The 18,322-nt window shown below is 32.0% G+C and overlaps 2 protein-coding genes across 4 annotated transcripts; both read left to right on the top strand.

Moving 5' to 3' along the window:
* Nucleotides 1-1,129: 1,129 nt before the first annotated feature.
* On the top strand, nucleotides 1,130-6,379 carry LOC109806971 (bifunctional protein FolD 2). The gene is made up of 5 exons (XM_020369502.3): nucleotides 1,130-2,383; nucleotides 2,503-2,822; nucleotides 3,288-3,524; nucleotides 3,595-3,762; nucleotides 5,967-6,379. The coding sequence occupies exons 1-5, from the start codon at nucleotides 2,212-2,214 to the stop codon at nucleotides 6,144-6,146; spliced, it is 1,077 nt and encodes a 358-aa protein (XP_020225091.2). The 5' UTR covers nucleotides 1,130-2,211; the 3' UTR covers nucleotides 6,147-6,379.
* Nucleotides 6,380-14,296: 7,917 nt separating this feature from the next.
* On the top strand, nucleotides 14,297-18,322 carry LOC109806795 (G-type lectin S-receptor-like serine/threonine-protein kinase At4g27290). Of its 3 annotated transcripts, none has more exons than XM_029273317.2 (7): nucleotides 14,300-15,721; nucleotides 16,137-16,253; nucleotides 16,708-16,874; nucleotides 16,979-17,189; nucleotides 17,302-17,539; nucleotides 17,616-17,766; nucleotides 17,841-18,322. In XM_029273317.2, the coding sequence occupies exons 1-7, from the start codon at nucleotides 14,392-14,394 to the stop codon at nucleotides 18,147-18,149; spliced, it is 2,523 nt and encodes an 840-aa protein (XP_029129150.2). In that variant the 5' UTR covers nucleotides 14,300-14,391; the 3' UTR covers nucleotides 18,150-18,322. The 3 variants fall into 3 exon arrangements, with proteins under 3 accessions (XP_029129151.2, XP_029129150.2, XP_020224883.3); XM_020369294.3 differs by having other exon boundaries at nucleotides 14,303-15,730; XM_029273318.2 differs by lacking the exon at nucleotides 17,616-17,766 and having other exon boundaries at nucleotides 14,297-15,730; nucleotides 17,841-17,979.

Here is an 18,322-nt window from a genome sequence, read left to right as displayed (position 1 = left end):
TACTGCCACCCCAATCACTTAAGATAGGATAGCCATAAGCCTCAATTTTTGGTTATTGCCACCCTTGGCACTTAGGACAAGGATAGCGATAAGCCTCGATCATACTCTTGAAGTTGCAGTTGACAAGCATCGACCTCGACTATATGCATAACCAGTTGTTATATGTATATGCCTCAGCTTTGGGCATAGACCTCAACCATATGTGTAAGCTTCGACCAGAGCCAACAAACTTAGCCATAAGTACTAACACCTCGGCCATACTCTTCAAGTTACACTTGCGTAACCCTCGAGCTCAACTATGTGCATAATCATTAGCTAGACTATATGCAGGGGTGGATGTTTGTGGTATAATGCGAGGGCCATGGCTACCCCAGAAAAAAATGTGAATAAATTTTTTTTATATATTTTATTATTTTATTTTCTTATATTTTAAGTTAATTAAAATAAAAATGAAATAATAAAAAAGATGCTAATATAATTATAATTATGAAAACAAGCTTCCAGACATATTAAAATTATAATTACAGTTTTTAATATAAAATTCTTTTATAAATTAAATTTTTTTTATATTAATTAGCAAAAAAAAAAAAAAAACTCTTCCAATTCCATTGAATCAGAATTGCAACAGACGAACAATTATACTTTTGCAATTTGTGATTATGTCCATTGCATCTAGACTTTACTCTAAGTAAGCAAACGCTAGTGTGCTAGCCCCTTGAAAGCAAAAGTGAGGAAATTAACCACGTCTCCTTCATTTTGCAGTCGCTTATCCACGTAAGTTGTAACTACGTTTATTTTTTAATCTTACATTCTGAAATTCGGGCATTTCCACCAGGCCACCACGAGTCCATTGTCCATGATAGTCAGTCAGTCATGAATCGACAATTCAACAGTTTGCCAGTTCCGTAGCTCAACAATTCGATAGTTTTGCAGTTCAGCAGTTTCGTAGTTCAATAATTCTACACTTGAGAGATCCATTTATTTATTTTGATGAATTATTTTGCTGCTTCTTTGTGTTACTCTTAGAGTCTTAGTTGTAGACTTGTAATGGTTACTAGTCAAGCTTTTTTTAAACTTTTCTCTATTTATAAATTACTTTTTTAAAAAACTTTTTTCTATTTAATTTATATTTTAATTTTTTATTATCAATTAGCTAGTTTAAATTTATTAATTTTAAAAATATATTTACATATAACTTGGCCTCCTTATAAAAATTAAGCTAACTCCGCCCCTGACTATATGTATAAACCATAACTATATGTACACGCCTCGACTTTGGGCATAAGCCTCAACCATATGTGTAAGCTTCGGCCACAGGCAGCGACCTCGACCATAGGTACTAACACCTCGACCATACTTTTCAAGTTAAACTTGACAACCCTCGACCTCGACTACATGCATAACTCGTGGTTATATGTACATGCCTTGACTTTGGGCACATGCCTCAACCATATGTACAAGCTTCGGTCACAGGTAACAACCTTGGCCATAGGTGCTAACACCCATTTTATCCTTGGTAATAAGGGTGTGTATGTAAAATCCACCTAATTGATATTATGATCACATAACCTTGTGCAGATGAGAGGGTTACTAGATGATATAGAGTAAAAGGTACATTACCTAATTGCTAATTTGATAGACTAGGTCCATTAATCCCAAGATCCATAATGATTAGTATAAATAGTAATACATCTCAAAGTAAAAAATGCTATTCATACTTACATTTATAATTATATCATATACTTGAACATTCGAGTTTCTTGTACAAACATTCTTCCCATTCGAATTGGCGTTCGACATATAAGAAAACTGACTAAAAAAGTTAGAAAAAGTGAAAAATAAAGTGATAATCAGTATCCTACATAAGGAAGAAAAAAAAACTTTCTAAATTTAGTAGTGTAGAGGAGAATCTAGAATTTATCCCTGACAAAATTTTACATTTGATAGTTTTCAAATTTATATACTATAAATAAATTCAAAAATCATTTTGTTGTAATTAGGTGGCGTGGCAAAACACTGAACAGGTGAGGATGCGGTGAAAGAAATCCGATATCAAAATTCGGAACTATCTGTTTTCAGGGTTTTGATTTCAAAGTGAAACTATCAAAACAAAAGTTTCATCAAACAAGGTTGTAATTGTCCCACCAAAATCCACCTTCATAGAGTTAGTGTCTTCAATCTCCATTTTCACATTCACAAATCAACACAACCATGATGAGAGGCACTATTGGAGTGGTGGCATGGCATGGAACAACACTTAGAAAAACATTGCGTTCTTTTTCTGCTCCATCTTCTTCCGCTTTTCTTGGCCCCAACCTCCCTGATGTTTGGGTTGCTAGAGACCACACATCCCTTCCTAGCCATTTCCCAGAAACTCTCCAATGTAAGTTCTATGATGTTAAATTTAAGTCATATGATCCATTGGAGCCTCTACTTTGGCCCTTTAAGTTAATAGGTTTTGTTTTGTTCCTTTTTTATTGTTGTGTTTTGTGATGGTTTTAGGGGAAAATGGCCACAATGCTGTGATTCTTGATGGCAAATCAATTGCTAAACAGATAAAGCTCAAAGTAGCTGATGAGATAAGAAGGATGAAGAGTGGCATTGGGAAGTTTCCTAGACTGGCTGTGGTTTTGGTGGGTGATAGGAGGGACTCTCACACTTTCATTCAAGTTAAGTTGAAGGCTTGTGATCAAGTTGGCATTGAAACAGTGGTTGTCCAGTTGCCAAAAAAGTGTACCGAAAGTGAACTGCTTGATGTTGTTTCCAGTTATAATGATAAAACTGATGTACATGGCACTATTCTGCAACTTCCTCTTCCTCAGGTAATTTATTCACCATTTTGACTGCTTAATGATTCTTGTTTTCATAATATAAGTTTTAGGATAAGGGTATAATGTCTTCTGAGCTCATAGAGGACTTAAATTTTGGGTTTGTTCGGAGAAATTTCTTCGAAAGCACTTCTAGAAGAGAAAAATATGAAGGAAAAATAAAATGAACTTGCAACATGTCTGATGTGAGACTTTGTGTTGCTTCACTTGACCAACCCCTTGAGGTTGCTTAATAATTAATGCTTATTATTGAACATGCTTATGAACATTTTAATTGATCTAAAATCTAAGTTCATTGAGTAAGATAAATATGGTTCTCATGGATTCATTTCAGTTGAGCTATAAAAGGTTTAATCTGAAAGTCTTGGTATAAGATTTTTGGCAGTATTTGGTGATTTAGTTCTGTGAGGTGGATATTGTGATAGTAATGCCTTAGTTATTCTATAACATTTGATGCAGCATTTGGACGAGGAAAAAATTATCAATGTTGTGAGTCCTGAAAAGGATGTGGATGGCTTTCATCCCTCAAATATTGGAAATCTTGCAATAAGAGGAAGAAAACCATTCTTTGTTCCTTGTGCCCCCAAAGGTTGCATTGAGTTGTTACTTAAGCATGGTGTGGAAATCAAGGGGAAAAGAGCGGTGATAATTGGAAGAAGTAAAATTGCGGGGTTACCCACTTCCTTGCTATTGCAGGTAACATAAATGTTGTTGCTGAGCGGAATGTCTCAATTGCTAAGTGGTTGATTTATCATCTTTTGAGTAGAGGCACCACGCAACGGTCAGCATGTTACATGCATACACCAAGAACCCAGAACAAATAACTTGTGAAGTAGATATTGTGGTAGCAGATGTTGGAATTCCCAACATAGTTCGTGGCAATTGGCTAAAGAAAGGAGTTGTGGTGATTGACATGGGAGCAAATCAAGTTAAGGTAATGACTTCTTTCTTCAGTATTTTAGGTGTGCTATAATTTGAGGTGCAAGAAATTTTTATCTTGTTATTTCAAGAACTTGGATTCTTTTTACAGATGAATTCTCAAGTTTAAAAGGCACAAGATATAATATGGAATTAGACAAGAAACTAGTACGTTAGCTATTGAGAGAAAGATAGTATAAATTCAACATAGTAGAAAAACAAATCACTGATACTAAAAGCTAGCCCCATTGAAATTATCCAGCATATGCTATACCAAATGTCCATTCTAGACCCTCCAAAATTGTTTCAAGTTGGATTTTTATAACTGCATAAGTGAATATCTTTTCACAGGATCTATAAGTTGGTCCTATAATCATTTTGCCAAATGGTTGTTCACCTTTTAAAATTTCAGAACTTTATTGTGTGCTCTAATAATTAGAAAGCAAGAAGACTGCTGACATAGTTTTAAGATTTTTTGAGGTAGGATGTTCCCATGTTTGTGATATTCTTTTTATGGGATGGGTAGATTTCATTAGAATATCATTTACTCTTTTCACTTCAATTCTTTTTTGAAAGGTTAAAGGAAGGATGATTCCTATAGCAATCCCCATATTCTTTGGAATCATGGTGCTCATGTTTGAAATTGAACTAATTTCACAAAACACAGTTTCTCAGTATGTTTATGAGTTTATTTGGATCCAAATTAGAAGCACTTATGAAAGTTTTTCTAATTTAAATAAAAAGTATTTTCCAGTAGAGAAACTCTCAAAAACACTTTTAAATTTGTATCCAAATAGATTTTATGTCAAGATTTTGTTACTGGCGGTAGTGAAGAAAACTGGATACCAAGCCCTGTTGATAGTTAAAAACTTTTTATTGACAGCCTCTTTCAAAACTATCTAGAATAACATTCCGATAATTGATTAACAAAGGCCCTGCTGACTATTATAGTATGATTGTATTTTTATATCATCCTAAACAAAGAGAAATTAATTAACATTTAGGTGTTTTTATGGTCTGAAAAACTTGGTAGAAAACATAATTTATGACAATTAGAAAATAAGATATGTCCTTGTGCAAGTTGTGCTCAAAGATGCACTAGTTCTCACTTTATTGCATGTGGTAGTTGTTGCTTTGTTTAAGCTTTCAGCAGTGCTATTTTGGTGCATTGGAACAATAAGTTGATTCTGGATTCTGGGATGATAGTGGAATGAAGTGATAGGATTTATAAGCAAAAGAGAAAAGCCTAGGAACAGAATCAGGTTAAAATTAAAAATGTTTTAAGAAGCATCCCAAAGTTATTTTTGCCAAATGAAGTGTTCAAAGAGAAATTATCAGGGGCATTTAAAGAAACCCATTAGGTTAACAGGCATTATACATGACATGCATAAACATGATAAGCTATGATGCCATAGTATGATGTGTGGCAGAATATTTCAAACTACTCATCCATAGCTTCATTAACATAAAAATCTATATTTCTTCACTTGATTTAACGATTGAACATTTAACTGACCTTTTAAACTAAACCAATACTTTGATTCAAATTCATTGCCAAATTGATTCATAACAAGTGGTATACACTGGTGTTTCGTTGATATTAGTTCCCTTCTAATATCTGTTGTTGATTGTTATAGGGCCTATTTGGATACAAATTTAGAATTTTTTTTGAGAACATCTCTATATAAAATAAAGTATTTTTTCCGGTAGAAAAATTCTCAAAAAAAACTTTTAAAGTTGTATCCTAGCAGCTTTATAGTTAGATACCCATCTCCCTTATCATGCTTGGCAATGCTTGAGTTTAAAGAAAGTGAATGTATGTAGGTAAAACAAAATGTTACAGTATTACTGAAAAGATACTTTAGTGTTTGTATCTCCTACCCATAGAAATAGAAGCTTTTCTATGAAAACAAAGACATAAAGAGGCACTCAACTGGTGCCAGGAGGAACCTCATTTCATATGCACTTAGTTTCAAAACACAATAAAAGAAAAAGGAAACAAGAAGCTGAAAGTGTATGTTAGCAAGTAAGACAGAAGGGGTTGCTCCTTTCAACAGCTAAGAACTTGTTATCTCAATACATTTAGAGTCTCTTTGGATACAAACTTAAAAATACTTCTGAGAGTTTCTAAACGTGAAAATACTTTTTATTTTCAGTAGAGAAACTTTTTAAAAACACTTTTAATTTGTATATAAACAAACTCTTAAATACAATTTGCAGGATCCCAGTGGCCATGGCTTTTGTGTCTCAGGAGATGTTTGCTTTGAAGAGGCAGTTAAGGTGGCATCAGCCATTACCCCAGTTCCTGGGGGCATGGGACCGGTTACAATATCAATGCTCCTCTCCAACACCCTTGATTCTGCTAAACGAGCATTTGGAATGATTAGAAATTTTGAATAGATGATTTTTTTTTCTCCAAAGTTGTATATTGGATCTTCCATCTATATGTGCATATGAAACAGGTTTGCAATTTGTCATTATATTAAAGTGAAAATGAATCAATATCATCCCAATGCTTTTCTGGAACATCCACATTTTCTTTTCTAGGGTTACTTTCTATATGTGTAAAGTAGACAAATAAAAGGAATTCTGCCTTATGTTTATTGAATGAAAATATCAGAAATATATACAAGAGAGGGTATCCATAATTACGTTATCTTATCCCTATAATTATTTATCCCTATAATTATGCTATTCTGTTTTTATAATGATGCAAAGCTATCCCTGTAAATCAGCTATTCTAATATGGATAATTCTAGTAATATTTTCTCTCAATAATCTCGGGATATGATTTATTTTCTAACACTCCCCCTCAAGTTGGAGAGTGAATATCAAGAACTCCCAACTTGCGCTTCATGGTAGAGAAAGCTTCTTTTCCCAGTGGTTTGGTGAACACATCCGCAAGTTGTTCAGTTGAAGGTACATATTTAGTTGTGACTGAACCATCTTGAATCTTATCACGAATAAAGTGGCAATCCATCTCTATGTGTCTAGTTCTTTCATGAAATACCGGGTTGGCTGCAATGTGTAAGGCTGCTTTATTGTCACAATACAACAATGCCGGTTCAGGATGCAATATCCGTAAATCCTTCAACAGTGATCGTAACCAAGTCAACTCACAACAAGTACCAGCTAATGCTCTATATTCAGCTTCTGCTGAGGATAGAGAAACCGTCTTCTGCCTCTTTGTTCGCCAAGAGATGAGAGAAGATCCCAAAAAAACACAATAACCCGTAGTTGACTTTCGGGATACTGGGCAACCTCCCCAATCTGAATCACAAAAAGCACGCAAAGACAAATCATTTTGTGAAGGGAAAAATAGACCTTGACCTGGGTTATTCTTTAAGTATCGTAGCACACGCATTGCAGCTTTCAAATGAGACTTACATGGAGCGTGCATGAATCTGCTTAGTACGTGTACTGCATAGGTAATATCTGGACGGGTAATTGTCAAATAAATTAAGCGACCAACAAATCGTCTATATATTGACGGGTCCTTTAATAATTCCCCTTCATCAGAAAGCTTTATATTTTGTTCCATGGGAAAATCCACGGGCTTAGCTCCAAGATACCCACCATCTTTGACAATTTCCAAAGTGTATTTCCTTTGTGATATGAAAATACCTTTCTTAGAACGAGAGACCTCAATACCCAGAAAAAATTTAAGATCACCCAAATCTTTTATCCGAAAACGATTGTGCAGGAATTGTTTAAGACTGGATATTGCAATAGGGTCATTACCAGTTATGAGAATATCATCGACATAGATCAACAAAGCTGTAAATGACTTGCCTTTCATACATGTAAACAGTGAGTAATCAGCCTTTGATTGAATAAAGCTAGCAGCTTGAATAGCTGCAGAGAATTTGGCAAACCATTGACGATAGGCTTGTTTTAATCCATATAAGGACTTGTTGAGGCGACACACAAGATTCTCCCCTTGTCGCTGAAGACCAAGAGGAAGGGACATATAGATTTCTTCGGAAAGATCACCATGAAGAAAAGCATTATGGATATCAAGCTGATGAAGAGACCAATGTTGAGCAGCAGCCAAAGTTAATAAACAGCGTACTGTAACCATTTTAGCAGTAGGTGAAAAAGTGTCATGATAATCAATACCTTCCAGTTGTGTATATCCCTTAGCAACGAGACGCGCCTTATATCGTTCAAGAGAACCATCAGATTTGCGCTTGATTTTATATACCCAACGACAACCAATAGCCTGCTTACCAGGAGGAAGAGTTGTGATAGACCAAGTATTATTGGCCTCCAAGGCAGCCAACTCAAATTTCATTGCCTCTTGCCAATGAGTGTGAGAAACAGCTTGATCATAACATGTAGGTTCAATATAATTAGTAATAGTGGCAATAAAAGAACGATGTTGAGGTGTGTAACGATCATAAGAGATAAAATTGGAGAGAGGATATCGTGTACCTTTATTTGGAAAAGATGATGAGGATGACAATGGGTCGGGAGACACTACCTGATTGCAAATATAATCTCGCAAAGCTACAAGAGGAGCATGAGATCGTTGAGAACGACGTAAGAGAACCATGGGTGGAGAAGTAATGGGAGGCACAAATATGTTTTCTGTAGGTGCTGGTTGAGTGGATGAAGGAGTCTCAGAAGAAGGATTATCTTGGACAACATTAGGTATGACAGGGTGTATGGTGGTTGGGAAAGTGTCAATGGATTCATACGGAAAAATATCCTCATGGAAGACAACATCACGACTAGTGAAGACTTGGTGAGTGTCAAGATCATATAACTTGAAAGCTTTTTGACCAAGAGGATAACCAAGAAAAACACATCTTTGGGCACGGGGAGCAAACTTATGAGAAACATGAACATTTGTAGCATAAGCAAGACATCCAAAAACTCTAATGTGTGAATAAGAAGGAATTTTACTATATAGGCGCTCAAAAGGTGTCTGGCGTGAAAGAAGAGGTGTGGGAAACCTGTTAATTATATGGACAGCAGTGGAGACACATTCTGCCCAAAACTGTAAGGGAAGATGAGCTTGAAAATGAAGAGCTCGTGCTGACGCAAGAATATGTATATGTTTGCGCTCGACAACCCCGTTTTGTTGTGGTGTGTAAGTGCATGAATGTTGATAAGTGGTACCTTGTGTAAAAAAATCTCGCATAGAAAAAAATTCCCTTCCATTGTCAACCCGAATATTGGCTATATTGGTATTAAATTGGGTTTTGAAGAAAGAGAAAAAATTGGTAAGAAGGTGTTGGGTTTCACTTTTATGATGCATGAAAAAAATCCAAGTAAAGCGAGAAAAGTCATCCACAACAGTCAAAAAGTATCTAGCACCAGAAAGAGAAGGAATTTTATATGGTCCCCAAATATCACAATGAAGTAATTCAAAGGGCTTAATTGAAGAAATTGAACTAGATGGAAAAGGAAGTCGTGTTTGTTTTGCAAGAGCACAAACATCACAAGTTTTATTTGACTCTAAAGAGAAATTTAATAAAGTTTTAGCCATGAAATCTAATCTAGATGGAGATAGATGTCCTAGTCGTCGATGCCACAAGGTAGTAGAGTTGTTGGAAGAAGGAGATGACTTGGTGACATGGGCTGCTATTGATTGAATAGGAGTTTGTGACTTATTTGATGTCATTGCAACCAAGTAATAGAGTCCACCTCGTTGTTTACCCAAACCAATTGTCATCCTCGTCATCAAATCCTGCAAAATACACCCAGAAGGAAAGAAAGTTACTGAACAGTTTAAATCTCTTGTGACTCGACTTACTGACATCAAATCTACTTTGCAAGATGGCACTCCAAGTACGTTTTTTAAATAAACAATTGGACTTAAAGGTAAAGTCCCAGTAGAGATAATTGGGGCCTGGTCGCCATTCGGCATAATAACTGGTGGTAAAGAAGTGTTTTCTTTACTGTTGACAAGCAAGGTTGGTGAAGAAATAATGTGATCGGTGGCCCCACTATCAATTATAAGTTTGGGTGGTGACAAACCTGAAGAAACATTGGCGGTGTTGGCCTTAGAATTAGCTGACTGAGATGATTCATTACCCTGTATAATAGACAGCATTTGTTGAAGTTGTAATTCAGTTAATCCAGTCATTGCAGACTGCAGCTGTTGCATCATTGGAGTCGCTGTGACATTATTAGTTGAAGGTTGACTACTCCCATTGTGATTAGAATAAGTATTCTTGGTTGCTCCATGCTTTGGGTGTTCAGGAGGATAACCATGTAACTTCCAGCATGTTTCTTTTGTATGATGATCTCTGTCACAATGAGAACAATGCAACGGCTTCCGATTAGATGGACGAGAAAAAGGGCCTTGTTTGCGTCGAACAGCAAGGGCTATTGATTCATTTTTTTGAACAACCATGGCTGAAGCTTCTATTGTGTCACGTGTGGTGCCCAAATGTCGTTGTTTTTCTTCTTGAATGATGGAAGAATAAGCTTGTGTAACATCAGGTAATGGATTCATTAAAAGGAGTTGGCCACGAATAGCACTATAAGAGTCGTTCAACCCCATAAGAAACTGCATCAATTTGTGCCTTTTATTATCTGCTCCACAAGTGCAGATTGCATTACTATAGGAGCCTAACTCATCCCATAATTTTTTTAACTTCGTGTAATAGGCTGCGACTGTCATTTGATCTTGAGCCAAGCAAGCAATGTCTCTCTCAATCTGAAAAATTCGTGGTGCATGACTTTAAGAGAAACGATTTTGAAGATCTTCCCAAACTTCATGAGCAGTGTCATAGAAAATAACACTGTCTACAATATCGGGTGTTAAAGAATTGAAGATCCAAGATAACACCATGTCGTTGCATTTTTTCCATGCAGTAATTATAAAGTTGAAATTCACTCTATATTTTTTCTTCTTCTAATTCCTTTAATTGTTTGAAATACATCATTAATACCCTTTAATTGTCAGTGGAATTTGCCTTTTATTTAATTGTTGCTTGTTTTATTTATGTGATATTTGGGCATGAATTGATGCAATTAGATGCTTCAGAACATGGCACTGACACATATATAGAATTTCATTTATTCTTCAGTTTAGCTGTCAGCATTATTCCTCGGCAAGGGGTGAAAATGAAAATAAAATAATTTTTATTTCTATTGATTAGATGTAAGGTCTATATCTTAAGAATTTACTCATGAATTTAACATTAGTATATAATAATTTTAAAAAATATATAAATGAAATGATATATTATTATTATTATAAGATTTATATATTTAATTATTTTATAATGTTAATAAACATAACTAATTAAAAAAATTAAAAAAAATTCGGACTATGTTATTTTTAATAAACAGATGATTTGAAAAATATAGCAATTTAATTTTTCAAATTTATGTTAGTGCCATTAATTAGTGCAATGAATTTAATGACCATGGTTTGGCAAAAACCGGATGGCCGGTCAACTCGGTCATTATCAAGGTCGGTTGAATCGAAAAATCATTTTGTGATGAATTGATAAAAATCGGTAGAATCAATCTTATTAAAAAAATAATTTTTATATCTTTATTTTTATAATTTATATTATATTAATTTGATATATTTTATTAAAATTAAAACTTAAATAACATATTATCTTGTATTTAGTTTAGAATTTTACATATACATTAAATATTAAGAATTTGATTTTTTAATGTTATAAAATTATGATAATATATTTATTTGATTTTTTTATTAATATTATATTAATATCAATTTGATTATAATTTAATTACGATTAAACTATCAAATCATGAATCAAAATATGATGGGTCTAATTTTAAAAATATTTACAAACTCTTTATTAAAAAAAACCCGTAGATACTCTATTTGTTTTTTAGGTTATTATATAAAATTTGTAATTGAAAATGACTAAACTAATTATTTTTTAATTTCATATAATTGTGATATTAAATTGTGACTTTTATTCTAGAAAGACTTGTAAATTAAAAATGGAACTTAATTGAAGTCCGTATTTTAGTTTGATGCTGAATTCCAAACGAGAGAGACATATCATTTGTTTAAGAAAATGTTTAGTAAACACGAAAGCGCGGCAAATGTCCACATCATAAGATAACAATATGTCAAATGTAATGAAATTTCAACTCGACCAACACCCAAGACTTTAATAAATACATTATCAATTAATTAGGTATCATTCTAATAATAACTTATTTATTTTTTTATTATAAAATTTAATAATTATCATGAACAATCATTTGTGATTAAATTATATTGTAAAATTTAAATCTTGGGGCCAGCTATCCCACCCTTTGAGGTGCCTCCAACGTAGCCAGGAGATTAGTCACTGCTATCGGCGGTAGATACTCCAGGAACGAACAAAAAAAAAATTATATTGTAAAATTATTTTATAATATTATTAATGTATTACTCATCTTTTCATCTACAAAACTAAATATAAGTAAATTAAGTTACTTTTGTCTCATTTTTCTTTTTGAGACAAATAATTAACGAATGATGTTATACCGTATAGATCGCGATGCCGCGATGTTCGGATAAGAATTGAAGAAAGTGCCTATGTGACCAAGTCAAGTCAATATGGAAATAACGATTATAGTGTTAAATTGTAATTTTAGTCACTTTATAATATTAAAAAATTATAGTTTTGTCCTTTTATTTTTAATTCTATAATATTAATTTTTTAATTTTATAAAATTCATAATTTTGATATTTTATTTGAATTTACATTAATTAAGATTTGACATCAGTAAATAATATGATAATTAATATTTAAATTAAATTACACCTTTAATTCTCATTTTAATCTTATAAAATTATAAAATAAGATGAAAAAAATGATAATTAAAAATATAAATTAATCTAAATATTATTAAATGTTAATCATCTTGTTATATATCTAATATTAAGTTACGTCTAACGTTATAATTTTAGCAAAGCTTAAATATGTTTTTAGTCCCTCAAATTTAAAATAAATTTGATTTTGATCCCTCAAATTTAAAATTGTTATTTTTAATTCCTGTAATTTTAAAAAATCTTGTTTTAGTCTTTATATTTAAATTTTGTTAAAATTTATTAAATATTATTGCATAAAATCTACTTATTGATATTTTTATTAGTAAAAATATTACGTTAAATCTAGTTGATATTGTATAACTGTCTTAATTTGTTACTTTCAAATATGTTATTGGTGATTTAAGAGATTAAAATAAATTTTTTTTTTAAATTATAAAGACTAAAAATAACAATTTTAAATTTAAGGAAGTAAAGATAAACTTATCTTAAATTTAAGTGACTAAAAACATATTTAAGCCTTTTAGTAACCAAGTGAATATTGAATGAAAAAACTAAAATACTTGAGTTTATAAAGTTGAGAGACTAAGATATTATACAATTAAAAATTGAGAAATCAAAACTACAAATTTAATATCATAAGAAGACCAAAAACTACATTTAAGTCTATATATACTTAAATAATATAAAAATACATAAATACTTGCATTCAAATTTTTCTTATATAAAATCATAATAAAATACATGTTAAATTGACTAATAGTACATGTCCCTGTAAAGGAATTAATTTGGACAGCAAAGTGAAAACGAATGCACCACAACTCAAAGGTAATTATAAAACAACAGACCAATTGAATATCAACATATCAACAAAGATGACTTGAAATTTGTTCTTAAGTCTTAACTGACAAATAAATAACTAGAAAATGTGCTGTACGTGGGACCGCTATTGAAAGAGACTTATCAAGACCAAAAACATATAATTCCTTTACAATTTCTTATTTTTAATGAAGAACTATAATACCTTTAGGCGTGAAACAATAAATATAGACTTTTATATATATATATATATATATATATATATATATATATATATATATATATTAATGAAGTATACAAATATTTATTAGTTTTCACGATTAGTCAAAAACTTGGTTAATTATTCAAATATTTTGTTTAAGACAAAATATGATCTCTTATGTATATATAAAACATTTTAAAATACAAACATTTACTATATTAAAATAAACATATTTTATTACATTAAAAAATAACATGATGTTAATAAATTAAAAAAGATATACTATATTTTTATTCAATTTACTTATATATTATTTATTATAAAATGTTATATAAATAACTTTGAGAATTGTTCATCCTAAACTAGAAAGACCAAAACTACAACCAAATTTAAAAAAAAAATTATTTAGAAATCAAAAACATATTTTATTCTTTTTAAGAATATAATATATATAAAAAATTAATAATAAAAATAATAAAAATTTATAATCATATTAAAATTATATATATATATATATATATGAGAATTTTATTTTATTTTTTTAAAAAAAATCATCTCATAACTATATAATTTATTAATTTTTGGGCTTCTCTTAGTCATCAATTCGATGTCAATGCATCTTTGAATGACGCCTAAAATCAACTATGATATTTTCTATCAAATTAATTATTGTTGGAACAAAATGATATATTTAATTATGATTCTATGTTGAAACTAAGAATCGAACCTCAATTCTTAATTAAAGCATGCAAACAAAATATTTTTTTAACTTAATTTTTGATAACTTTGTTCTGATTCATTTACATTACCTACATATATATTGTGTGGTTATATTATATGCATGCAGTAGCAATTAACACAAAATGGGCACTCATCCTTTCATGCTTGCTATCACTATTTCCAACCTACTAATGTTGTTCTCTCAACTTTCTACAGCAACAACTGATAGCATCACCCAGTCACAGCCACTTCACGATGATGGCACCACCTTGGTTTCCAACGATGGAACCTTCGAGTTAGGGTTCTTCAGCCCCGGTAGTTCCACAAACCGCTACATAGGAGTTTGGTACAAAATCATCTCCGTTAAAACCATTGTTTGGGTTGCCAACCGTGACAACCCTGTCAAAGACAACAACAACACCATGCTAACCATAACCAAAGAGGGAAACCTCGTACTTCTCAACAACAGCAACAACCAAACTCTTTGGTCAACAAACATCACATTTTTCACCTCTCAGCCTTTGTTGAGTCCCATGGTTCAACTCTTGGACAATGGAAACTTGGTACTTAAAGAAGGAAACAACAACAACAACAACAAAGAAGAAGAAGAAGAAAGTTTTTTGTGGCAAAGCTTTGATCACCCTTGTGACACACTCTTGCCAGGAATGAAGCTAGGATGGGACTTGAAAACAGGTAATAACCGGAAACTAACTGCATGGAAGAGTTGGGATGACCCTTCTTCAGGAAACTTCACTTGGGGTATGCTCCTTAGTAGCAACCCTGAATTGGTACTGTGGAAAGGTTCAATAGAGTACCACAGAAGTGGGCCTTGGAATGGGCCTGGGTTTAGTGGCCAGCCTGTGTTGAGACTCACTCCAATTGTTGACATCAAATTTGTCAATGATTCAAACGAGGTCTATTACTCTTACACCCTTAGGAACAAGTCCGTGATATCAATAACTTACTTGAACCAAACCCTTTCTCATCGCGAACGCATCACGTGGATTCCAGAGAACAAAACTTGGAGGGTTTACGAGTCTGTTCCTAGAGATGATTGTGATCCTTATAACCCTTGTGGCCCAAATGGAAATTGTATGGTGAATGAGACACCGATTTGCCAGTGTTTAGAAGGGTTCCAACCAAAAATTCACCAGAATTGGAACACGTTTGATTGGACAGAAGGATGTGTGCGAAGTGAACCTTGGAGTTGTGGGGTGGAGAATCAAGATGGTTTTCGTAGATTTGCTTCGATGAAAGTGCCTGATACTAGAAACTCTTGGGTCTATGAAAATATGACACTTGAGGATTGTAAGGCCAAATGCTTGGAAAATTGTTCTTGCATGGCTTATTCAAACTTGGACATAAGGGAAGGTGGCAGTGGTTGTTCCATTTGGTTTGGTAATCTTATTGATTTGAAATTGGTTCAAGCAAGCCAACAAGATCTATATATTCGAATGGCTGTTCCAGAGACAAGTAATTCAAGTATATGCCTTCTTTTCTTCTATGTTCTAATTAACTTTATTTAAGATTTATTTGAATATACTTTTTTTTTAAGTACTATTTTAAGAGAGAGAAAAAACATAGAAAGGAAAATGAAAATGGACTTTTTCTTTAAATTAAAACTGATTTATGTATAAGTTATAAATAAAATTTTGAAAAAAGTTAACATGAGAAGATTTCTACAAATCAATTATATATATAAACTAATTTTATCAATTATATATATAAACTAATTTTATCTTATGAAAAACTTTATTCCTTTTTATGTTTCTACTGAAAATGTTTTTGGGTAGTTTCAAAAACTCGCTCTTAATTATATTTTTTTTGTTGAGGGTGTCCCTACTCACTTCCTTCTACTTTACTAATGTATGAAATTTGACAAGTGCAGCTTCAAAGGGAAACACAAAAAAGAAGGCTTTAGTAATCACCATCCCACTTGTATCTGTCGCTATTATGCTATTTGTTGTCTTCCTTTGTATTTACAAAAGCAGAAGAAAGCATAAAGGTAAGTTTCTCAACCAAACATGCATGTTTTTTTTTAATGCTACAATTTTCCTAAAATTTGTTTCATGAACAACCTAGCTACATGCCACATGAAACACAAATGTAAAGCTAAACTTTTCGAGCCAAGTTAATTTTTATAATATCATTATTTGGCGTCATGGAAGGGAATTAAGTGTATAATGTTGTTTCTTTTAAATGGATGTGCATAAGTTAATTCTAGAAATTATCTTTTTTAGCTATTCATGAGTGGATGTTCATGAGTTTATTTTAAGTTATGAGAGAATTTTTATTAATTTTACCTCATTTATTTATATTTTTTTAATTTAATTTTTTTTTTATGAAACTAGCTTGTTGAAAAATTAATATGGACTGACTTTATGAATATAATTCTTTAAATCAAAGTTTTGATTTCTCTATATGTTAATGATATTTATCTTTTTTGTATACATATATAGGAATGCAAGATGAAACAGAGAATATCATACCAACCGAAAAGAAAGATGAAGATGAAAATCAAGATTTTGAGCTTCCTTTCTTTGATTTTACTACAATATTTAATGCTACCAATGGTTTCTCAATGGACAACAAGCTTGGAGAAGGTGGTTTTGGACCTGTATATAAGGTATATACATGAAATGATTGTGTTAGTAAGACAAATTAAACTAACAAATTAAGCTAATGCATAAACTTTATTATTTAATAAATTATCTTGGCTATAAAATTTAGGGTATGCTACTAGATGGACGAGAGATTGCCATCAAAAGGCTTTCAAAGAGTTCTAGACAAGGGATGACAGAATTTAAGAATGAAGTTATATTGTGTGCCAAACTTCAACATCGAAATCTTGTTAAGGTCCTTGGTTGTTGCGTTCAAGAGGAGGAGAAAATGTTATTGTATGAATACATGCCCAACAAAAGTCTTGACTCATTTATTTTTGGTGGGTATCTCTACAAAAGTTTTTGTTTTTTAATTATATAGTAAAAGTTTGATTTTCTTTATATTTTATTTTTGGAAAAAATACTAATCAATAAAATGAATATCGTTAACAGATTCAACTCAAAGTAAACTTTTGGATTGGTCTAAGCGCTTCCACATTATATGTGCAATTGCTCGTGGACTTCTTTATCTACATCAAGATTCAAGATTGAGGATCATACATAGAGATCTCAAAGCAAGTAACATTTTGTTAGACAATGATATGAATCCAAAAATTTCTGATTTTGGCTTGGCAAGACTTTGTGGAGATGATCAAATCGAAGGAAATACAAGTAAAGTAGTTGGGACATAGTAAGTATACTTTACTTCATCAAAGTTATTATGAAAAAAATGAACTTCAAATTAACATTTTTGTGGTTATTTTCAGTGGTTACATGGCTCCGGAATATGCCATTGATGGGTTATTCTCCGTAAAATCTGATGTATTTAGCTTTGGAATATTATTACTAGAGATTGTAAGCGGAAAAAAAAATAGAGGGCTTACATACACAAAAGATACTTATAATCTTATTGGGCATGTGAGTAACAAAAATAATTTCATATATACTCTTTTAATGAAATATATATAACAATATGTTTTTAATTATCACAGGCATGGAGATTATGGAAAGAAGGCAATCCAATAGAATTGATTGATGATTGTTTGGGAGACTCGTATGTTATACCAGAAGCCTTACGTTGCATACAAATTAGTCTTTTATGTCTACAATATCATCCAAATGATAGACCTAACATGGCATCTGTGATCGTTATGTTGACCAATGAAACAGATTTAGCTCAACCAAAGGAGCCTGGTTTCTTAATAGAAAGATTGGTCCCTGGTGAAGTAGAATCGTCTATTACAAAGCAAATCTCTTCTTCAGTTAATGAAGTATCTATTTCTCTATTGGATGCTAGATAATTTTTATTTTATTTCTTATGCTTTATATGAATCTAATATAAATACATTTTTTAATCTTTATCCTAGTGATGTACATTGTTGTTATAAGTTTGATATTGAGTATAATAGGATGTTCATTGTGGTATTTAAGTCATTAGATTCCTTGTATAATGGACTAACTTTTTTTGTTGATT

Source organism: Cajanus cajan, chromosome 10 (assembly GCF_000230855.2).
Source record: "Cajanus cajan strain Asha chromosome 10, NIPB_CcT2T_4, whole genome shotgun sequence".
NCBI lineage: Eukaryota > Viridiplantae > Streptophyta > Magnoliopsida > Fabales > Fabaceae > Cajanus > Cajanus cajan.
This window is presented reverse-complemented; position numbering and strand designations above follow the sequence as displayed.